This window comes from Cucurbita pepo, chromosome LG04, assembly GCF_002806865.2.
Source record: "Cucurbita pepo subsp. pepo cultivar mu-cu-16 chromosome LG04, ASM280686v2, whole genome shotgun sequence".
Classification (NCBI taxonomy): Eukaryota; Viridiplantae; Streptophyta; class Magnoliopsida; order Cucurbitales; family Cucurbitaceae; genus Cucurbita; species Cucurbita pepo.
This window is the reverse complement of record NC_036641.1, coordinates 8,832,149-8,855,912: the sequence shown is the minus strand read 5'-3', so window position 1 is coordinate 8,855,912 and position 23,764 is coordinate 8,832,149. Positions and strand designations below refer to the sequence as shown.

The following is a 23,764-nucleotide window of genomic DNA, read 5'->3' as shown; positions in this document are numbered from 1 at the left end:
ATATTTTCTCCCTTTTCAACTGAATTATTGACAATTTCATACCCTTTTTGTCTTTTAATTTAATGAAGAAAATTCTCCTATTCAGACATTGTCTACCTCATCCTGCTCTTACGCGCGTGAACACATACTCACCAATAAAAACTCGCCACGTGGGCAGCCATTAAGTCTTACGAAGTCAACGTATGGATGAATGTTGACGCGTGTTACCCGCGGATTGTCCGAGAGTGGGCGTCAATGCGGCATGGAGATATCTTTTATTTATTTATTTATAATTTTTATAATTTTAATTTTTTTTTTTTTCTTTTTGTTTATTCATTTTCTCTCTCTAGAAAAATTTCCCGTTTGTTTCATTCTCCAGTGTTCCAAGTACAGAGAGAACCAGTAGGGTTTTGTTAAGCTTGATTGATCTTCTTTGTTGGGTTGGTATGGCAAATCTTTGAAATCACCAAGATAAAACCAAATCAACAAACCCTAAAATTTGTTCTAATCTTCCTCTCATTTCTCCTTTTTTTTGACTTTGATTGCAACAACTTTTCTTTTCTCGCTCTTCACCTCTCTTTCTCTCTCACACTTTACTTCACATGCCGAGCTGAGGCCCAAAATTTCTCTTCCCCAAACCCTAAATTCCATGTTTGAACACGACCCATTTTAGCTGAATTTCATAATCATGCTGTTTCTGTCTCAATCCCTTGCAGTGAAAGAGGTAGTAATTATCCATTTCATTGCCCACATGGGTGACTTATTAAGCTATGGGTTTGAATTTAATCGTTTTTTGCTTTTTATTTTTATTTTTTCAGTGGAGTGAATATCGGTTTTGATGCATGCGGGGTAGCTAGTCGGAGGACGCCATGGAAGGGGATGAACATAAGGTGGTATTGGCGTGTGTGATATCGGGGTCGCTCTTCTCGGTGCTGGGCTCCGCCTCGTTTTTCATACTCTGGGCTGTGAACTGGCGCCCATGGCGGATTTATAGGTAATTTTTACTTGTTTTGGATATGGGTTTCTTCTATTTTTGAATTTTTCTTGGATGGCACAAGAAATTTATGTAATGCCGCATTAATTTAGTCTAGGTCATAATCAAGAATGTTGTGGTCTTAGTGGTTTGTAACTTTGTGTAAGGTAGTGGATACTGGTGCGAGACATCGGTGTTTGATAGTGCTTCATAGTGGGTACATCTACATAGAGTCAATATTTACATGTGTGAGTATCACTGTTCAAGGGGCAATCAAGGAAGGGTAGGTAGATAGTCGGGCAAGGGGTCTGGATCAAACATTTCTTTAGGCTCTTATATGGTTTATGTGGGATCCCATATTGATTGGAGAGGGGAACATTTCTTATACGAGTGTGAAATTCTCTCCCTAGTAGACGTGTTTTAAAACCTTGAGGGGAAGTCTGGAAGGGAAAACCCAAAGAGGATAATATCTGCTAGCGGTGGGCTTGGGCCGTTACAAATGGTATTAGAGCCAGGCACCGAGCGGTGTGCCAGCGAGGACGTTGGGTCCTTAAGGGGGGTGGATTGTGAGATCCCACATCGGTTGGAGAGAGGAACAAAGCATTGCTTATAACGGTGTGGAAATCTCTCTCTAATAGACGCGTTTTAAAACCTTGAATGGAAGCCCAGAAGAGGAAGCCCAAAGAGGACAAAATCTGCTAGCGGTGGGCTTGAGCCGTTACAAATGGTATTAGAGCCAGACACTGAGCGGTGTGCCAGCGAGGATGCTGGCCCCCAAGGGGGGTGGATTGTGAGATCCCACATTGGTTGGAGAGGGGAACGAAACATTCCTTATAAGAGAGTGTGGAATCCTCTCCCTAGTACATGCGTTTTAAAACCTTGAGGGGAAGCTCGGAAGGGAAAGTCCAAAGAGGACAATATCTGCGTGGACTTGGGCTATTACAGGATATAAACCAATTATATCCCTTACTTTATTAAAGCCCCAAAGGTTATTATATCCCTTACTTTATTAAAGCCCCAAAGGTTAAAACATTGAGGCGAATTCTCTAGTTTTTGAGCAGTTGAATTGAAGGTAAACGGTAGGTTAATATCCGTTGTTTTATATCTCCTCAGAAAAGAAATATCTGTTGTTATATGTTATTCATTATAATAAAATAATTTCCCTGTTTTGAAATGTCTGTGTGGCCGTCGATGATTGTTAATCCATTTTTCTCAGCCTAATAGAAAACTGATATGTTTTTTCTTGTCTACATGGTGTAAAAACGACAATATTTTTTGTTATATTTTCCCATCAATCTTAATGCAACACAATCATTTTTCAGTTGGATCTTTGCCAGAAAGTGGCCAAACATCTTGCAAGGACCTCAGCTGGATTTGCTATGTGGTTTTCTCTCTTTATCTGCATGGATATTAGTTATTTCACCAATCGTGGTGCTGATCATATGGGGTTGCTGGTTGATTGTAATATTGGGTCGAGACATAATCGGGCTAGCTGTGGTGATGGCTGGCACCGCTCTTCTGCTGGCCTTTTATTCAATTATGCTATGGTGGAGAACCCAATGGCAAAGCTCAAGTACGTAGCTGTGATTAGTCTAATTTTGAAAAGATTATTACTACTCTTCCTTCTATCTGGTGAACAAAATTCTTATCAATTCTTATCTTTCTGAATGATATTTGACGTCCTTGAATGGTTAGTGGTAAAATTCTTGTATTCAGCTAGGGAGAGGAGAGAGATGTTTACAGGCAGCATGTAGTCCGGTTGTTGTTAAGAACACTACTATCTATTCTAGCCCTGTAACAGTTGTCTAGGTCTAGAAACCACATGTAGAAGCATTTTGAAGAACTTGCCATTTTTTTCCTTAAAAGTAGGAACGCAAAGTGTGGATAGGGTCTTAGGAATTTAGTGATCTCTATATCCTTATGCATATGCATGTTTTAGAGTTTGATGTGTCCTAAGTTTGTTCCTCTAATGTGTGATAAAGTTTTCTAGTTGACAACTTTATTCAGCTGTTGTAACAGCCCAGGCCTACTGCTAGCATATATTGTCATCTTTAGGCTTTCTCTCAAGGTTTAAAACGTGTCTTAGGGAGAGGTTTTCACACTCTTACAAGCAATGCTTCGTTGCCAACTGATGTAGGATCTTACAATTCACCCCTATTGGGGTCAGCATTCTTGCTGGCACACCGCCCCGTATCTGACTCTGATACTATTTGTAACATCTTAGACCAACTGCTAGCAAGTAATGTCCTCTTTGGGCTTCCCCTCAAGGTTTTAAAATGCGACTGTTAGGGAGAGGTTTTCACGCCGTTATAAGCAATGCTTTGTTCCCCTCTCTAACCGATATGGGATCTCACAGTTGTCCTCCTCGTGGATGTAAATAATAGTATGCTTAAGAGTGGGCATACCGTCAATCAAGCAGCACACTTTTTCACTTTCATGCTTCTATCTAGGTGTTTATTTTTTATTTTTGTATCCTGTAGCCATTCTGAGGAACCACTTTTTAATGAAACAAGGATGAGAAAATTCTTCTCCTAATTCCATTTTTGCACAGTGTGATAGTATGGAAATTCCGGGAGAGGAAGTATGAATGCAGACACTTCTTGAGTTTTATAGCTTAGAAATTAGCCATTTTCTCTAGTGGGAGAGCTCAAAATATTAATTAATTGGGAGGGGCTGAAAGCATATGAAGCATAAGGAGAACCTTATGAACGTATCAAGCTACGATTGCCACATTTCACCTGAGGACAAGGTGAAAGTCGGGTATGAAGGTATTGATAGCGTCAGTAAGCCTTCAACTATGTTCAATCATGCAAGATGCAAATGCAAGATGAATTGGAACTGTGTACTTTTGTACAGATGGGGTAAGTGGTGAACCTTTGGGTTGTAAGCAAATATAGCTGATGATGTAACTATGAGCGAATTGCACGATGATGTAAGCACGTAAAGGTATATAAAAAAGTAGCTTTGATCTCTCCCTAAACGGAGAACAGATTTCTCAAGGATAAAACACTACGGAAATTTGTCATGAACATTGTAAGTCAGATGTAAAGGTCCCCCACACTTCAAACCTCCTCTTAAGCCGACTAGACACCTTTGAAGACTCTCCTAGTTATTTTAAACTAGTTGTTTTGGTTGATAGTGCACAATTTCTTTTGGCATAGAACTGACCATTATCATGAAAGAAGAGATGAATAGGCACCTTCTCCACCATGCCCTTACAACTTCTACATAGAGTCAAAATCAAAGTAATGTTATACCAGCGGGTTTTTTTTGTTGTTATCTAAAGTGCCTTGTTGATCATTTGTGGGCAGTAATCTCTTCTTTAAAAGTTCTTTTCCCCCTTAGAAATTAATTTTTTTGTACATTCATCTTGACATCACTATGTGTTTCGTCCTTGGACAGGGGCTGTTGCTATTCTTCTTCTTTTGGCGGTTGCTCTACTATGTGCATATGAACTTTGTGCTGTATATGTTACAGCTGGTTCTAGTGCATCTGAGCGTTATTCACCCTCTGGTTTCTTTTTTGGTATATCAGCAATTGCCTTAGCGATCAACATGCTCTTCATTTGTCGGATGGTCTTTAATGGTATACCCATAAGTTCATTACCATCTTACAGCTTCTTCTAGTTCTGCATTCTCTTTTAGACAGGAATATGTATTTGCATTCTGTTTGATATATTTTTCTCTTGGTTCAGGAAATGGATTAGATGTGGATGAATATGTGCGGAGGGCATATAAATTTGCATATTCTGAATGTATAGAAGTGGGTCCCTTGGCTTCTTTACCCGAACCACCTGATCCTAACGAATTGTATCCTCGTCAATCTAGTAGGCAAGTTATCAAAGCTCTCACATATTATTCTTTCCTCATTGTTAAATCGTCNCTTTGGGTTGTAAGCAAATATAGCTGATGATGTAACTATGAGCGAATTGCACGATGATGTAAGCACGTAAAGGTATATAAAAAAGTAGCTTTGATCTCTCCCTAAACGGAGAACAGATTTCTCAAGGATAAAACACTACGGAAATTTGTCATGAACATTGTAAGTCAGATGTAAAGGTCCCCCACACTTCAAACCTCCTCTTAAGCCGACTAGACACCTTTGAAGACTCTCCTAGTTATTTTAAACTAGTTGTTTTGGTTGATAGTGCACAATTTCTTTTGGCATAGAACTGACCATTATCATGAAAGAAGAGATGAATAGGCACCTTCTCCACCATGCCCTTACAACTTCTACATAGAGTCAAAATCAAAGTAATGTTATACCAGCGGGTTTTTTTTGTTGTTATCTAAAGTGCCTTGTTGATCATTTGTGGGCAGTAATCTCTTCTTTAAAAGTTCTTTTCCCCCTTAGAAATTAATTTTTTTGTACATTCATCTTGACATCACTATGTGTTTCGTCCTTGGACAGGGGCTGTTGCTATTCTTCTTCTTTTGGCGGTTGCTCTACTATGTGCATATGAACTTTGTGCTGTATATGTTACAGCTGGTTCTAGTGCATCTGAGCGTTATTCACCCTCTGGTTTCTTTTTTGGTATATCAGCAATTGCCTTAGCGATCAACATGCTCTTCATTTGTCGGATGGTCTTTAATGGTATACCCATAAGTTCATTACCATCTTACAGCTTCTTCTAGTTCTGCATTCTCTTTTAGACAGGAATATGTATTTGCATTCTGTTTGATATATTTTTCTCTTGGTTCAGGAAATGGATTAGATGTGGATGAATATGTGCGGAGGGCATATAAATTTGCATATTCTGAATGTATAGAAGTGGGTCCCTTGGCTTCTTTACCCGAACCACCTGATCCTAACGAATTGTATCCTCGTCAATCTAGTAGGCAAGTTATCAAAGCTCTCACATATTATTCTTTCCTCATTGTTAAATCGTCAGTGACTGTTATTATTGCTAGTTTTTTTGGCATCCCTATTTTATTATGCATCTCTCTTTCTATTTTTCACTGGATTCTTGTGTCCTCAATCTTTCATATTTTGATTTCACGACAAAAGTGAATTTATCCATTCTTATTCTTTTGTTTCTTCTAACAAGGTTTTGGTTTGTTCATCAACCACAAGGAATAAACTCCTCCAGTTTGGACTGATGCAAGTAGTTTATGTTGTAATCAATTAACTATTTACCAATATTGGAAATAAATATGGTGATATGAAACCCTGGCTAGTTAAATCTAAGAACCCTCGTAAGCGCTTTACAAACCCCTAGTTCACAAATGTTAAAAACCCCAAATCAATTTGATTTTATTTCAAATGATTGCAACTCTTGGGGATTTGATCTACCAACCTTATTGAAGAATAAGACCTTTAGATCTAAATATATCCTAGAACCTCAAAAACGATAAGGAATTACTCCAAGGGAAAGTAAGATTCGGATTAAGATTACTTTGTTGATTGAATATCTCAAGGCAAGAACACTTGTTTGAGATTCGAATCACTCCCAAGCAAGATTGATCAAGTCAAGTTTGAATGATTCTAAGCATGCAATCTAAACTATGTAGAATTGCAAAGAAACTTTAACCCTTGACTAAAAGAAAGCACGAAGACTTTATTGGAAAGAGGAGTTAATATGCACTGGAACTCTTGTTAAGCAATTATCTCATCTTTCGGTTCTCAAGAATTTTGATGGTTGTCATTATTTCAGCCAATAGTATGATTGTTCATTTTTGGGTGCGTCGTCCATTTTTCAGGGCTTCGCATCTTGGGCTTCTTTATGTTGGTTCAGTTGTAGTACTTGCTGCCTACTCTATTTTATATGGCCTTACGGCTAAGGAGGCACGCTGGCTTGGTGCAATTACTTCTGCTGCTGTTATCATTCTTGGTATGCCCCAACTGCTTTGCCTATACTTAGCCTTACTTACTCTTCCATTTTCTGATGTTTTGATTTTTTTGGGTACATGTTTTGTAGATTGGAATATAGGGGCATGCTTGTACGGGTTCCAGCTGTTAAAAAGTGGTGTTTTAGCACTTTTTGTCGCTGGCATGTCTCGTGTTTTTCTCATTTGCTTTGGAGTTCACTACTGGTTTGTTTCTACCAATTTCATCTTATTTTCTTATAACTAAACCTTGTACATGTTATCAACTGCTCTCATTTTTCCTCCTGCATCAGGTATTTGGGACATTGTATTAGTTATGCAGTTGTAGCTTCTGTTCTATTGGGTGCTGCTGTGATGCGTCATCTCTCAGCAACAGATCCGTTTGCTGCTAGGAGAGATGCCTTGCAAAGCACAGTGATTCGCTTGAGAGAGGGTTTTCGCAGGAAAGAACCAAATAGTTCATCAAGCTCATCAGATGGTTGTGGTTCAAGTATGAAACGCAGTAGTAGTGTTGAGGTAGGTCACCTTGGTAATGGTATTGAATCTACTAGCAAGAGTGGGGCAGCAGCACAATGTACAGTTGATGCTAATAATTGGAATGGCATCCTATGTCGAAATGGTAGTTCCCAAGAGGGGATTAACAGTGATAAGAGCATGGATAGTGGACGGCCAAGTTTGGCCTTGCGGAGTAGTTCTTGTCGTTCTATAATCCAAGAGCCTGATGCAGCTTCATCATTCATGGATAAAAATTTTGATCATCATAGTACCTTGGTGGTTTGTTCTAGTAGTGGGCTTGACAGCCAAGGCTGTGAATCGAGCACATCAACTTCTGCAAACCAACAAACACTGGATTTGAATTTGGCTTTGGCATTGCAGGAAAGGTTGAGTGACCCGAGGATTACATCTATATTGAAACGAAGCTCTAGACAAGGGGATCGTGAATTGGCTAGTTTGTTGCAGAATAAAGGGTTGGATCCTAATTTTGCAATGATGTTAAAGGAGAAGAGCTTGGATCCAACTATACTTGCATTACTTCAAAGGAGTAGTTTGGATGCGGATAGAGAACATCGAGATAATACTGATGTTACCATCATTGATTCAAACAGTGTTGACAACATGCTGCCTAATCAAATTTCTCTGTCTGAAGAACTTAGACTTCATGGGCTTGAAAGGTGGCTTCAGTTCTCCAGGCTTGTACTACACAATGTTGCTGGGACCCCAGAACGGGCATGGGTGATCTTTAGTCTAGTTTTCATAATTGAAACAATCATTGTGGCCATATTCCGTCCAAAAACTATTGACATTATAAACGCAAAACACCAACAGGTAAATAGAACTTTTATTTCCACATATGAGTTCAATGGAATCCTTGGATTTCGGAATTACCAATCTTGTGAAATGTAAAGTATCCTTTTTGTTTCTTCGGACTAAACTTGTTCTTGTGCTTTCAGTTTGAATTTGGTTTTGCTGTCTTACTACTATCTCCTGTGGTCTGTTCAATTATGGCCTTCCTCCAGTCACTGCAAGCCGAAAAAATGTCAATGACCTCAAAACCCCGGAAGGTATGCATTCCATTGTGAGATTAAATATACATAGATATGAAGGCTGTTTTGATTTACATCAATGAAATTGTTTCTTATAAAAAAAAAAAAGTTGTTTCAACAGTTCATTGAATTCATAAGGACTTGTTTGGCTTTAGCTCATATGGGTGAGCATCATTATTTTGTCAGCACAGTGAAGAGTGAATGGTGAAATACTTTATCAAAATCTTTTCTGGCCACAAGTGTCAACAAATTTCAAATTAAATTATAAGATTGGGCTTTGATAGTGGCTCCTTCAGGTGTAGTCCATGTGCCTGCGGACTTAAAGGTTTTGTATGTCAATATAGAGGTCTTAGGTTTTGAGGGACTGCTCTGTTGTTCACGGTAGTTTTTGTTCCCCTTCTTCCCTGAGCTTCTAATGTAGTTCTGTTTTTTTTTCATTTTTTTGGGTAAGGAACTGAGCTTTCATAGAGAATTGTAAAAAAATTACAAGGGCAGAGCCGCAAAAGGGATTCTAACACTAGAGACAAGAACCAAGTCCTCTCAAGTTCTTCCTTCTTTCTTATTAGGACTGCTGTCTTCCTCTAGTCATCTCTTCTTTCATTTTCTTCTCCTTGAGTGAATGACTTGTACTCCGCATACATTTACCCTGATTTTTGGGACCACAATGGTGCTTCTTTTGTAGAGGTGTGTCAAAAAATCTAGACCAGTTCCTTTGTTATTGTAGTTATGCTCAGTCAATATGGTCTAGATTTTGGTATGCTTTTGGAGTTCTGTTGCTTTGGAGAAGGGGTTATAGGGCTTGGATGGAGGAGGTTTTGTTGTCTGCCCCTTTCTGGAGAAAACTTCCAATTTTCTTTGGCAGGTGTGCTTCTTTGCTTTTCTTTGGGGGCTTTGGCTTGAGAGGAATGAGAGACTTTTTAGAGGCACTGAGAGGTTTGAGGGGGAGTTATGGGTGGTGTTAGGTTCATACCTCGCTTTGGGCCTTGGTGAATGGGATTTTTTTTCTTGGTATCATCCTTTTCTGTAGCTCTTTGGACTTTCTTTTTCGTTGGACCGTTTTTATTGTATGCCCCGGACATTATTTCATTTTACTTTCAGTAAGAACCATTTAGCTGATGCTATTTTGCATGTCTAGTTCTATGATTTGGTCCACATGCATTAGGTTTCTAATGATATGATTTTTTTATTTGTGACTATGTCTCAATATGCTCTTTTTTGCAGTATGGGTTCATTGCTTGGCTGCTCAGCACTTCTGTGGGGCTTTTACTTTCTTTTTTGAGGTTTGTATAATTCTACCACCAAATATCTTTAGTCTTTTGGTAAAATTATAGAACTGTGTTGGCCAGGAAAAGGTGGAACCTGGAAATGTTTTTACTCGCATTGATACACACACTTTTCTGTTACATTGAAGCCCATTTTTCTAAAATTTGTGTTCTTTCTTTTGAGTCCTATGGTTCATCTGTTTTATTGTTATTTCATCTGCACAGTTTCTGATTCCTTTCCATGCAATTGTTTCTCTCTCTTTTTGTTTTCACTTGGTGCCTTCTTTGAGCGTCCATACTTTTTTTTCTATGAGACATTTTCCGTTCATTTTTTGTTTTGCAGAAGTTTTTAATTTCTTTCCCTTCTTTTCTAAGTTTTATTTTGATGCATAATCTTTTTTCCTTGGTGAATGATTGTTAACTGTCTGTTTTGCAGCAAGTCATCGGTTCTTTTAGGGCTGTCCTTAACAGTACCACTCATGGTAGCTTGTCTTTCTCTTTCCATTCCTATATGGATTCGAAATGGGTGTCAGTTTTGGATTCCCCGAGTACAATGCATGGGGTCTGCAGGAAACCATCGAACTCTTGGAACAAAGGAGGTTTGTATTTCTGCTTTAAATTTTTTAAATGTCTATAACCTCTTGAAGTTGTATTTTAAAAAAAAAAAAATTATAGCCTCCCCTCTTTTTCCAATGTAAGAAAAAAAATGTTTTATACTTTTTTGGAACCAAATCAGTTGTGTTTTTGGGCCATTTGGTGCTTAAAGGTCATGTTGTTGAACTGTGGTTTTGAAATTTTAGCGACCTATTGAGTACTATTTTTTACTGCTTGGCCAATGCTGCATCTAATTTCTATTATTTATTTATTTCTTCTATTCATTTCTGAACTCTTCAATCACTTCCCAATGCTGCATCTAATTTCACTATTCTGATGATTTCACAGGGTATTGTTCTTGTGATTTGCATGTCATTGTTTTCTGGATCTGTGATCGCCCTTGGCGCTATAGTGTCAACCAAGCCTCTTAATGATTTACGCTACAAAGGGTGGACTGGTGATGACAAAAGCTTCTCATCACCTTATGTCACATCTGTGTACCTTGGCTGGGCTATGGCGTCTGCAATTGCTTTAGTTGTCACTGGTGTGCTGCCAATAGTTTCATGGTTCTCGACATACCGTTTTTCCTTCTCTTCTGCTGTTTGTGTTGCCATATTCACAGGTAACATTTCAGGTTTTCTGTAGTTGGCTTTTTGAATAAGGTTCTTGGAATTAGTGGTTTATATTCTATAGACCTACCTAAAGTTGGTTTTCATCGTTTCCTTTATAGTGGTTCTTGTCATGTTTTGTGGTGCATCATATTTGGAAGTTGTGAAATCAAGAGATGATGAGGTTCCTACAAGTGGAGATTTTCTTGCTGCTTTGCTTCCGCTGGTGTGCATCCCTGCTTTGCTCTCTCTTTGCTCTGGATTTTATAAATGGTGAGAACCTATTCCTTGTACAATCAGAAGGGTGGGATTATCCCTGAACTTTGCCGCTGGATACATTACTGGCCAACCTTAGTTTAACATTAAGAAGAGAGATCGTTGTTTACCTTTTGAGCATGGGTTTGTTTTCAGGAAAGATGATGGCTGGACGCTTTCTCGTGGTGTCTATGCATTCCTTTTTATTGGGCTTCTCTTGCTACTTGGTGCTATATCGGCTGTTATAGTTGTAATTAAACCGTGGACGGTAAGAGAAGACTTGTAATTACTTCCTTCTTGTTTACTTCAACCATCTTCACTTTGCTCATATCACCTTATTTCCAATAAACAGATTGGGGCAGCATTTCTTCTGGTGCTTCTTATGATTGTTCTCGCAATTGGCTCTGTCCACCATTGGGCTTCAAACAACTTTTATTTGACAAGGACCCAAATGTTTTTTGTTTGTTTCCTTGCCTTTTTTTTGGCTTTGGCAGCATTCCTTGTTGGATGGTTTGAAGGTGAAATGAGGATATTTGTTGTTCTGTTTGTTTCTCTTCCCTTTTGAAATGTTATGAGTTCGGTTACAAGATAAAAAAATATTTCACCCTAACAATGCCTTTCTTTTTTATCCCTCAGGCAAACCATTTGTGGGAGCATCTGTTGGCTATTTCTTATTCTTGTTTCTTTTGGCTGGAAGAGCTTTAACTGTCAGTTATACTTGACCTTCTTTAACAATCTTTGCTATTCATATTTTATTTTGTTTGCCTTTTAACTAGTTGAATGTTATTTCTTTTAATGACCTTTCTTTTGTCCTCGCAGGTTCTACTTTCACCACCAATTGTAGTCTACTCTCCTAGAGTTCTTCCTGTATATGTTTATGATGCCCATGCAGATTGCGGGAAGAATGTCAGGTTTGTTTAGCTCTCTGATCTTTTTTGATTTATTGACAAAAGCCTGTTGTCTCTTGTTATTTATATGCGACTTGATTAAACGACCGTCTGATATTTGGTAATTTATTCTCCACAGTGCTGCATTCCTTATGCTTTACGGGATAGCATTAGCAACTGAAGGCTGGGGTGTTGTTGCAAGTTTGCTTATTTATCCTCCATTTGCTGGAGCCGCTGTATCAGCAGTTACTCTCGTTGTCTCGTTTGGTTTTGCTGTTTCTCGCCCATGTTTAACTCTCAAGGTATGTGATTAATTGTGCCGAATACTTCAACTTGTGAATTTTCACCGTTAAGGCCTCTGTAAAAGAATTAGCTCTTCAATTTATATTCACTATTTAATACAATATCAATGCTATCAAATTTATGTAGATGATGCAAGATGCAGTTCATTTTCTCAGCAAGGAAACTATTATTCAAGCAATTTCTCGGTCTGCCACCAAGGTGTGTTCGATTGCAGTACATTCCTATACAAGCTTTCTTTTCTTATTTATATATCAATTTTTGGAAATGCAGAAAATATTGTATGATAAATGACAGATTCTTCTAGCCCAAGCAAAAGAGATTAGACGACCCTGGCACGGATAGATAATAATATCCTGTAACTCACTTGGAACTCTCTCAACCTGGCACGGATAGATAATCCTTCTATTTACCTCAAACAACATATCTTGAAAACTTCTTAGACTTCATTAGCCAAGTAGTGTTAGTTTTTCAGATATGTGGCAGCACAACAGAATCTGGTAAAGATCTGTCATGGTGGGGGGAAACAAATCCAAAAATTCTAAGCACCTCCACTAGATGGTGGTAAGCAATATAGTAGTGCATGAATATATGGCTTAGAAGAAGATGTAGTTTGAATGGTCTTTTGAGGTGGACAAAAGATTGATGTAATCTTTGTGGGGTTCTAATGATACTATAGTGTCATAATCATGGAGTCTATTGTATAAAACAGGAATCAAAGTTGTTGATGTTCTGGAAGGTGCATAAATTGTTCAAATGGAGGTGGGGGATAGAGAACAGGAATGGATTTCCAATGTTTATGCTCTGAACTCTGAAGTATAGAGAAAGGAAGGTTTTTTTTGGGCAGAATTATGTATTGTGGGTAATTCCAAGAGGTTTGGTGTTCGAGTTGATATCGTTTGGTGGCTCTATGGAGGGTCTAATGGAAAAAGGACTCGGAGCATGGAAAAGTCTATAAATTCATTATTAAATAGACTTGAATGATTTAAAATCCACGTAGCAAAGATTTTGGGACAATCCTAATTCCTAGATTCACAGGCATCTTTTGTTGGTGCTCAAGTATTGGGAGAAGGTAGATTCACAGACATCTTTTTAAATGGCTCTGAAACATCTTAAAATCTGATTTCATGGAAATGTTCTATAACTTTTTTGAGAACCCTTGAAGAAAGTCTTATCAGTCCCTGTTGTAGCAAGAAGCCTCTAAACCTCACATTTTAGTTGGACTTCAGGGATTGGGGGGAATGCAGGGGGTACCTTCCATCTCCCCTACAGCGCTGAACTAGATGCCCTTTCATCACCTTCTATGTAATTTTTTATTGCAGTTTGATCTGCTCTGTTATGTTAGTGGATCATATAATTTCTTATTCACCCAAAACAAATTTGTTATAATGTTCAGTCATGCCCCTAGTGCATGTTTTACAAGGTGCCATTCTTTGTTGACTATTGCAACTTTTGTTTGCCTCAGTTTATCTATTTCCAGACTGAAATGCTGTCCCTGCATCTAAATGGACTAATTTTTGTTTTCAATTCAGACTAGAAATGCATTATCTGGAACATATTCAGCTCCACAGCGATCGGCTAGTTCTGCAGCTCTTCTGGTTGGTGATCCTACCGTCATGCGTGATAGGGCAGGAAATTTTGTGCTTCCAAGGGCAGATGTTATGAAACTTAGAGATCGTTTGAGAAATGAGGAGTTAGTTGCTGGATCCTTCTTCTGTAGACTGAGATATAGAAGGACATTTTTTCATGAGTCAACTAACGATGTTGACCACAGAAGACAAATGTGTGCTCATGCTCGCATTTTGGCTTTGGAAGAGGCAATTGATACAGAATGGGTATACATGTGGGACAAATTTGGCGGCTATTTACTGCTATTGCTTGGCTTGACTGCCAAAGCTGAGCGAGTTCAAGTAGGTTCTGAAACTTGTCGATTATATTTCCTAAAAAATTAATTTCATTTGGTTGATTCCTTTTCTTTTCTTGTAGGATGAGGTTCGTTTAAGACTTTTTCTTGATAGCATAGGCTTTTCAGACCTGAGTGCTAAGAAAATAAAAAAGTGGATGCCTGAGGACCATAGACAATTTGAAATCATTCAGGAGAGGTAAATAACTTTGTTTATTATTCTCTAAGAATTACTGAAGATCCGTAATTTTCTGCATCGTTCTAAACGTTTCATTTTTTAAAATTATAGTTATATAAGGGAAAAAGAAATGGAAGAAGAAATTTTAATGCAAAGACGTGAAGAGGAGGGAAGAGGTAAAGAAAGAAGGAAGGCTTTACTGGAGAAAGAAGAGCGTAAGTGGAAGGAAATAGAAGCTTCTCTGATGTCCTCCATTCCAAATGCTGGTGGAAGAGAAGCTGCTGCCATGGCTGCAGCAGTGCGTGCGGTTGGAGGTGATTCTGTGCTTGAGGATTCTTTTGCTCGAGAGAGAGTGTCAAGCATTGCTCGTAGGATTCGAGTAGCCCAGTTAGCTCGCCGTGCACTTCAGGTTGAGTACTTCACCCTCTATGATGAAATAAGGTTTTTTTTTTTTTGGTTCAAAGTACTATAGATTAGCAGGCGTTAGTTCGAAAGAATTTGTAATTGTAATAATGTGTACCCTTTATTTTCATTGTACTTCTGCAGACAGGAATCCTTGGTGCTGTCTGTGTCCTTGATGATGAGCCAATTGGAAGTGGCAAGCACTGTGGTCAGATTGATGCTAGTTTATGTCGAAGTCGAAAAATCAGTGTTTCAATGGCTGCATTGATTCAGCCAGAGTCGGGCCCTGTTTGTCTGTTCGGGACAGAGTATCAGAAGAAGATTTGCTGGGAATTTCTGGTGGCTGGTTCCGAACAAGGTATTGAAGCTGGACAAGTTGGTCTCAGATTGATTACTAAAGGTGACAGACAATCTACTGTAACAAAGGAATGGAGCATAAGTGCAACCAGTATTGCTGATGGAAGGTCTGTCAGTTGTTTTGAGAACTAGACCCAGTAGCTTCTCCACTGATTCATATCACTGCATTTTTGTTATTTGTTTTGTGAAGCAGACTGAATAGCGCCGCTCTCTCGTTCTCGTGCTTGAGATTTTGAGTTTTTGCTTTCAACCCCGTCTTGGCTGTTTTGGAGAATAGTTTTTTGGCATAGCTGAATTCTATTTAATATTTTGAACTTTATTTGCAGGTGGCATATTGTAACTATGACCATTGATGCTAATTTGGGAGAAGCAACCTGCTATTTAGATGGTGGGTTTGATGGCTACCAGGCTGGGTTGCCATTGAATGTGGGTGATAACGTTTGGGAGCAAGGGACAGAAATTTGGGTCGGTGTTCGACCCCCCACAGACATCGACATATTTGGGAGATCAGACAGTGAAGGAGCTGAGTCCAAGATGCACATTATGGATGTTTTTCTTTGGGGAAGGAGCTTGACAGAAGACGAAATTGCTGCTCTCCATTCTGCTATTAGCTCCACAGACTTTAATATTATTGACTTCACTGAAGATAATTGGGAGTGGGCTGATTCACCATCTCGAGTATGTTTTGTATTCTCGATTACGATATGAGAGGCAGGGTACCATTCCCGTTGAACGTATTGACTAATGGATGTCTTGTTTGTTTTCCTCAGGTTGATGAGTGGGATAGTGATCCTGCAGACGTAGATCTGTATGATAGGGACGATGTGGATTGGGATGGGCAGTATTCAAGTGGAAGAAAAAGAAGATTGGAGCGTGACGGAGTAGTAGTCGATGTGGATTCTTTCACAAGGAAGTTCAGGAGACCTCGTATGGAAACGTGCGAGGAAATCAACCAACGAATGCTTTCCGTTGAATTGGCTGTTAAAGAAGCCCTCTCTGCAAGGGGAGAAATGCATTTTACTGACGAGGAGTTTCCTCCAAATGATGAGTCCTTGTTTGTGGATGCAAAGAATCCACCTTCTAAACTACAGGTACTCTTTCTTATTGCTTATCTAATTTCGAGATTCTTAATCAGTGTCATGTTTTCTTCATAAAATGTTTGCTCTTAGGTTGTTTCTGAGTGGATGAGGCCCGTCGAATTAGTAAAAGCAAGCAGAATAGATTCTCAGCCTTGCTTATTTTCCGAGGCTGCAAATCCATCCGATGTTTGTCAGGTTCGTCTCTGAGAAACGACTTCTTAAATATTTGTCCATTTGGTATGTCTTTTCCTAAGGAACGATCGTGTTTGTCTGTATTGGTTGTGATCTTACTTAACGTTGACAAGATCCACGTCTGAAACAGGGTCGATTAGGCGATTGTTGGTTCCTAAGTGCTGTTGCTGTCCTAACCGAGGCGTCCAAAATTTCTGAAGTGATTATTACACCATGGTATAATGATGAAGGCATCTATACAGTTCGCTTCTGTATTCAGGTGAGGTTTTGATACTATCTATCATTTGCTGTTCATGCTTGTCAATGTGTATGCCATTGATGAAATGATATGTTATTATAGTAAGCTTGACTTCACCAATGGTTGATCTAAAATTCTTCTGTTGTTTCTTATTTATTCATGTTCCTAATCTTTATTGTCGGGTTACTTCCACGTGATGATTCTCTCTTTCTAGAGCGAGTGGGTCCCCGTGGTTGTCGATGATTGGATCCCATGTGAATCACCTGGGAAGCCTGCATTTGCTACAAGTAGGAAAGGAAACGAGCTCTGGGTGTCCATATTAGAAAAGGCATATGCCAAATTACATGGCTCTTACGAAGCGTTGGAGGGCGGTCTAGTTCAGGACGCTCTTGTAGATCTTACTGGCGGTGCTGGTGAGGAGATCGACATGAGGAGCGCCCAAGCCCAGATCGATTTAGCTAGTGGTAGGCTATGGTCTCAATTGTTGCGCTTTAAACAAGAGGGATTTTTACTTGGTGCTGGTAGTCCATCAGGTTCAGATGTGCATATTTCCTCTAGCGGCATTGTGCAAGGACATGCCTATTCGTTGCTACAGGTATGTTGTTTCTACCTGTTAATCTGATAAATTGGTATCAATATACTCTTCGAATGTCCAATATTTTACTGAATATTCAGGTAAGAGAGGTTGATGGCCACAAGCTTATTCAAATACGAAATCCATGGGCCAATGAAGTCGAGTGGAACGGCCCTTGGGCCGATTCTTCGCCCGAATGGACTGATAGGATGAAGCACAAGCTAAAGCATGTTCCACAGGTCTGTTCTTATGCATTGTTTGCTAGATTTGTTGTAAGATGAAAGGATGTATGATCTCGACTTAAGCACGACAAAAATGCGTGATCTCAACATAGTAACTTAGCGCGATTTAATGTGTTTTGCAGTCGAAAGATGGAATATTCTGGATGTCATGGCAAGATTTTCAGATACACTTTCGATCTATATATGTTTGTCGAATCTATCCACCGGAGATGCGTTACTCGGTCCATGGCCAATGGAGAGGTTATAGTGCTGGTGGCTGTCAAGATTATGATACATGGCATCAAAATCCACAGTTTCGATTGAAAGCTTCTGGGCCAGATGCATCACATCCTGTTCATGTGTTCATTACCTTAACTCAGGTATTCTCCTTAACTTGAATTTGATATTATCTTCGTTCTGATGAACTTTAATGACCTTATAATTATACATTTTTAGGGCGTGAGCTTCTCGAGGACTGCTGCTGGTTTCAGGAACTATCAATCGAGTCATGATTCGATGATGTTCTACATCGGAATGAGAATCTTGAAAACCCGTGGACGTCGAGCAGCTTACAATATTTACTTACATGAATCTGTTGGAGGCACTGACTATGTCAATTCCCGTGAAATATCATGCGAGATGGTTCTCGAACCTGATCCAAAGGGCTACACAATTGTGCCTACGACGATACACCCGGGCGAAGAAGCGCCATTTGTCCTCTCTGTCTTCACAAAAGCATCAGTAACCCTGGATGTCTTGTAGCACACGTGATCATCTCTTCAGCTGGTTTTATCATATGAGATGAGATGCCTGTGTGCATCACTGACATTTTGAGTAAGCTTGGGCTGGCGGTTTGTTTCTGCTTCAGCGGGTTCGTTCGACCTATTAATCACGATACAGTTGCCTGGTAAACCTTTATCTTTCGTTTGTATCTGTATGTTAGGACCCTAATATGTGCTTTCTCGGTGCATTTCGTTCGGTTTTTAACGAATTTGGTGTCCTTCATTAAGTGTCCTTTTGTTTGTCCCTCGTTCGTTAAGTGTCCTTCGTGTGTATCCATTCTTCTCAGGTTGCAATGTTATGTATCCTCTGCCTCTAAGGGCAACCCTTCTGGGTTGACAATTTGGTAGACATAAGCAGCTGCTAACGAGCTCGAAGCTCGAAGCACGAAGCAATATCCTGAATGAGCCACGGTGCGTTTTTCTAGTACTTTTTCGTGGAAAGAAGATGCTGAAGCAATGGTGTGCATAGTTTTTTCTTTTATATGGGTACATTTTGTATTTAGCTATAGGCATTGTGTTGTAAATTTCTTTCTTTACAATTCTTCCCCTTATAGAGGAACATAAACGAGTCAGTTTGGGGAATATAGAGAAAGCAATGCAGCCTGGGGCATGTTTATGCTTCCCACCTGCAGTTTTGGAACGCTTCGACAGTTCGAACGTCGATTTCAATTGTACAAAAACGAACTTTTGCCCTCAATATAATCTTTTACTTTACATTTGATTCTTGTAGACGATCACGACTTGGTTTCAACTTTGATTAAAATTTCGGAGTGGTTGATATTTGTAACAGGGTTGTCTCTATATTGTATGAGTACACTGGAAATATGTTTGTTTGTGCCCAGGACCTGCTGAAGAAGATTGTTATGATGAATCATTGTGGGGGTGGGGTGGTCGAGATCCACATAGTCGAGATACGTGCAAATTGGGTCAAATATTTACGGATATAAGTAAAAAAGGAAAAACAAAGAGTAATGACGTTAAGGTTGGGGTAGTTGAATTGCTGCATTCAACTATGAAATCTTGATCGATTGAGGAGAACGAAACATTTAAAAATTTTAAAGGTCAGGCCTAAAGAAGACAATATCTGACTATGGTAGGTTTGGGCTGGTACATCAACTATCCTAAGATTCAGACTGAGAGTACTAGTATGACTAAGTTGAAATAATCTAAAAACTTTTATTCCGGTTAAAATATTTAATCGATTCAAGCTACAATTCATCATTAATTTTATAAAAAATGAGAATTAAGATTGAATGTTGTAAGTGATTGAAATTATGTTTAGGCAATTGATTCCTCTCAATGAAATTTGTCACGTGAATTAGACTCACAACAGTGGTTCGTCCAACAGGCAATTTTCGAAGAACTATGCTTTATTTAGTCCCTACTATACCAACAATAGAGATTCCTTAAAAAATCGAAACTCCCCTATTCGTCTGAAAAAGTTTTCGACATATCAATGAGAGACAAATTTCCTTCAGGAAACCGAATTCCATACTCAATCTCATAGATACATACAAAATTCCATGAAAAGTTGTATTCAATGAAGCTAACTAGATAAGTCAATCCATCGATCGATGATTCAATCTTCATCTAAAAGGGTTAACACGACCCCATTTTTCTCTTATAAAACAAGGAATTTGAACCTATGAGCTATAAATAAACACACCCTAGTTTTGGAAAGGAAGAAGCAATCCATAACTTGAAAATGAAGAAAGCAAAGCAAAGAACAAAGCACAAACGTCAGAATCCAAGCAATGAAGAGGAAAAAGTATAATGATTTTACTGAATTAGCCAACAATTAGCAATACAGATATCAGTAGAAGAAATGAGCAGTCAATATCAACCAAAAGAAGCTATTCTCCAAAATATGGCTATGGCTATGGCTATGGCTATGGCTATGGCTACCAAACAAGAAGCTATTCTATCCACATTGTCTCTATTTGTGTCTCTTATTGGCTCACTCATTCTGAGTCACTTTCCATACTTCTCATGGCCTTCAATCCTCTGGGTCTCTGCATATCCCAATTCCATAGCCCCAAAGTTTATTCTTATTAGAATGACAAACAAAGAAGAGTGTATGGATTTCAGTTAATGTTTAATGGTTATTGTACCTTCTTTGCAGTCTTCTTCTCCCTCACTTCATACCTCTCTTGGCACAAGTCTGATAGCCATGAACCTGGCATCACCAGCTGCATCCACAGACACGGAAGAGGAGTTACGATATTATCGACCTAACCCGAAGGATTCCTCGGTTCTATAACACTTACAACTAAGCTTTTCTGTAGTAACTTGGCTCTCTTTTTAGGCCTTTGAGGAAGTTTGCACCCTTTCATGGCCATGAAGTCTTCTTCCTTCTCCTTACTAGATAGAGATATAAAGAGCCTTGGCCAGACAAACCCTTTTCCGTTCCCTGTGGGGTAATCCATTGACGCTTTTTCATCCACGCCCATCGAACATCTCGTTGTATAGTATCGATCTTCCTTTTCGGGCGATGTTGCTAACGTTTTCTGATGCTTAGTTGGTGAAACAATGTTCCTGCAAGAAAACAGAATATCTTAACAATTTCTTCTCCTTCTCATCAACATTTCAAACCAGGGTTTAGAATCATCAAGTGTTCTAAAATGAATGGATTATGATCTTGTTTTAAGCAGTTCAAAACCCAAAACTTGTTGGATTAAAGAGAAGAGTAGAAACCAATACAAAGATTCATCATCAAGTGTTCTAAAAAGGGTGGAACATGAACTTGTTTTAATCTAAAACTAGTTGGATTTAAGATCAGAGTATAAGAAACAAAGAACAGGAAAAATGTATGATGTTCTTATACTCGTTGATTCAGATATCCGGTTGCTCACTTGTTAAGGCGATGGGTTGGGTGAGTAGATGAAGCTTTCTCAGCTGTAACAACACGGCGATCACCATTAGAAGAAACCTTCTTCTTCCCTAAACAATCAGGTTTATTAGTAACTCTTTGTGGCTCCTTAACCTTCATATATCTCATCCTCTTCCTGTTCCCCCACTGCAACACAAAATCTGTTTCACCAGATTTATTGTTTTTCTGAGCTATTCCTTCGTTTTCCATATCTCTGCAACAAAAATCACAATCACCCATTTCCTCTATTGTACAAAGAAAGACCCTAAGATCATCAAAAACCAACAAGAACAAAGCTAAGAAAATCACTAGAAACCAACCTCAAGATTCAAGCCCAAAACTCAGTGGATTATCGAACACGATTTCCTTCTAATAACCCTGCATTCAATGGATTCACAACAATAAAAAACGAATTACCAAACGAAGATGCTATAATCAAGTACTCTTTCGTTCAATTTTCACATAAGTTATGAAAAAACAGAGGAAAAACAACGATTAAATGAAGCTCCCTTGACTCATTACCAGATTCAGAGTCGCCATTCTAACTTTCCCCCCAAATATAAACAAAACCCACAGAGGAAAAAGAAGGGGAAATGAGATTTTACATGTCTAAAATCCATCAAAAGAGCTACTCCATGGCTGTAATCATCATCAACGGAAGCCCCTGAAGAGGTTGAATCGTTGAATCCGTAGAGAGAAAAAATGGAAATGGGAAAGCAGTCTTCGAAGAACAAGAAGAGAGAAAAATGGCTACAATGGAAGAAAATCCATTGAAGTTTTAGAGGTCACAGTTAGTTTTCACCAATCAAAAGGGAACAGAGAAGAAAAATCAGCCGCTCTTCTTCAGTTCACTTGCAGAGAAGCTCTCTCTCTCTCTCTCTCTCCCTCCCTCTCTCTCTCTCGCTCTCTCCCTCTCTCTCTCTCTCTCTCTCTCTCTCTCTCTCTCTCCCTCTCTCTCTCTCTCTCTTTCTTCTTCTTCTTCTCTCTCTCTTTGTTTGTTTCTGTCTTTTCAGTTTTCACCCTATTCTCAATTTTCTTTTTCCCCAAATTTTTAATTTTCGAAATCGAAAAGAAAATGGTGGAATTTTTGTGGCCGTTGGATTGGATTGGACGGTCATATGTATTTCGGGTCGACCCGGTTGATTTTTCAGTGCACGTGACACCGAATTGATAAATCCAAACAAAATCCACTGAATGAATTTGCGTATATTAGTACTAATCATAGTGGCTGCAATCTGCTGTGGCTCATGTACACCGTTTTGACCAATTGTCTTGTGCCACGTCATCATTTTAACAATTCAAAAAATTCGATGACTCGAAAAACTCGATCAACCCAACCCAATCCGTATACTCCTTTTTGGATTATCAACTTAGTTGAGTTGACCCGAGTTCAAATAAATGAAATTTTTTAAGGGTTTTTGGTTCACTGTAAGATCCCACGTTACGTATAAACCTCTCCTTAGTAGATGCATTTAAAAAATGTGAGATTGACAGTGATACTAATGGACCAAAGTGGACAATATCTGCCGGTAAATTGTTTTTTATTTTATTTTTTTAGAGTGGGAAGGTTAAAATAGACATTTTGAAAAATTTTGGAGACCCAATGGAATGACAAGGCCCAATACCCTAATTGGCCCAATGACTAAGCTCAATCTTAATGGGCTCAAATTAAACTCACTAAGCCCAATCTCATGGCAACCCAACAAATATAATTTCATACAAGGAAAAAAAAAATATATATATATATATATATATAAATTGATTATAAATCTTAAATATTCTTGATTTTCAAAATATGTTTGGATTAAAACCCTATTTTTAAACTGCTCGAGTTGACCCGACTAAAAAAATATCATCTACGACCCAAATTGTTCAGTTTACCAAAAATTGAACTCAACCCAAATCGAATATATATATATATATATATAAAACACAACTCAATTCAGTGGATGGTTCGAATTGGTCAATTTAGGTCATATGAACACTCCGAAAAAACACCATTATTGTTCTAAACTCTTGGATTTCCATCAAACAAGGAAGATGCTAAGAAATGAAGAAACTTCCATTGAAAATTAATGGCAATAACATAGAAAAAGGCAAGAAAAAAGTGGGAAACCCTTCAAAATAAAATGCCAAAAAAATTATTTAAAAAAGAAAAAGAAAAAAGAAAAAAGTGGTGGCTCTCAAGACAGCTGTTTGGCCACCAAAAATAAAAAATAAAAAATAAAAAATAAAAAAGAATTTATTGGCTATAAAAACCAACAAACCCACCATTGTTTCTCTCAAATTCAATCGAGTTTGAAGAAACCAAGAGGAACCCATTTGAAAGCCAAGAAATTTGAGCATAAAAATCAAAGCTTTAAGCTTTTTTTTGTTGCTTGAATCTGTGATCAATGGCGGCCATGAAGTTTGAAGCTTTGATGGTGGCAATGGTGGTGGCTGTCATGGCCTTCTCCTCCTCCATTGTTGCAGCCCAAGAAGCTCCGGCGCCAAGCCCTGCCTCTGATGCTCCACTGTCCCTCCCAACTTTAATGGCTTCTCTTGCTCCTCTTGTTCTTCCCTTCTTCCTCTGAATCTTCTAACGATTTAAATGTATTTCAATTTCCATGAATCCAACATGGGTTTGATGGCTTTGTGATGATTCAATTTGTTTTGAGTGTGATTTCAAATTTTCTTAATTTTATGTAATTTTACGTCCATTAAATAATCGGTTTCATGTCTGATATTTGAATTAGAAGTTTT

General features: G+C 38.6%; 2 protein-coding genes across 2 annotated transcripts; one reads left to right on the top strand and one right to left on the bottom strand.

The window, feature by feature from the left end:
• Window positions 1–298: 298 nt before the first annotated feature.
• On the top strand, window positions 299–18,882 carry LOC111792592 (calpain-type cysteine protease DEK1). The gene is made up of 32 exons (XM_023674104.1): window positions 299–703; window positions 798–973; window positions 2,275–2,525; window positions 4,355–4,537; window positions 4,647–4,782; window positions 6,652–6,782; window positions 6,870–6,984; window positions 7,071–8,103; window positions 8,229–8,339; window positions 9,543–9,601; window positions 10,020–10,182; window positions 10,526–10,799; window positions 10,908–11,058; window positions 11,197–11,308; window positions 11,393–11,558; window positions 11,677–11,747; window positions 11,860–11,951; window positions 12,067–12,229; window positions 12,357–12,428; window positions 13,760–14,137; window positions 14,214–14,329; window positions 14,420–14,717; window positions 14,855–15,174; window positions 15,394–15,745; window positions 15,838–16,158; window positions 16,237–16,341; window positions 16,469–16,597; window positions 16,791–17,171; window positions 17,252–17,389; window positions 17,515–17,751; window positions 17,828–18,278; window positions 18,441–18,882. The coding sequence occupies exons 2-31, from the start codon at window positions 849–851 to the stop codon at window positions 18,131–18,133; spliced, it is 6,489 nt and encodes a 2,162-aa protein (XP_023529872.1). The 5' UTR covers window positions 299–703; window positions 798–848; the 3' UTR covers window positions 18,134–18,278; window positions 18,441–18,882.
• Window positions 18,883–19,908: 1,026 nt separating this feature from the next.
• Window positions 19,909–21,958, bottom strand: LOC111792591. Its single transcript, XM_023674103.1, has 6 exons — window positions 21,628–21,958; window positions 21,343–21,400; window positions 21,006–21,236; window positions 20,421–20,688; window positions 20,265–20,342; window positions 19,909–20,165 (listed from the first exon to the last, which is right to left on the bottom strand). The coding sequence occupies exons 3-6, from the start codon at window positions 21,230–21,232 to the stop codon at window positions 20,115–20,117; spliced, it is 624 nt and encodes a 207-aa protein (XP_023529871.1). The 5' UTR covers window positions 21,233–21,236; window positions 21,343–21,400; window positions 21,628–21,958; the 3' UTR covers window positions 19,909–20,114.
• Between the last annotated feature and the right edge of the window lie 1,806 nt (window positions 21,959–23,764).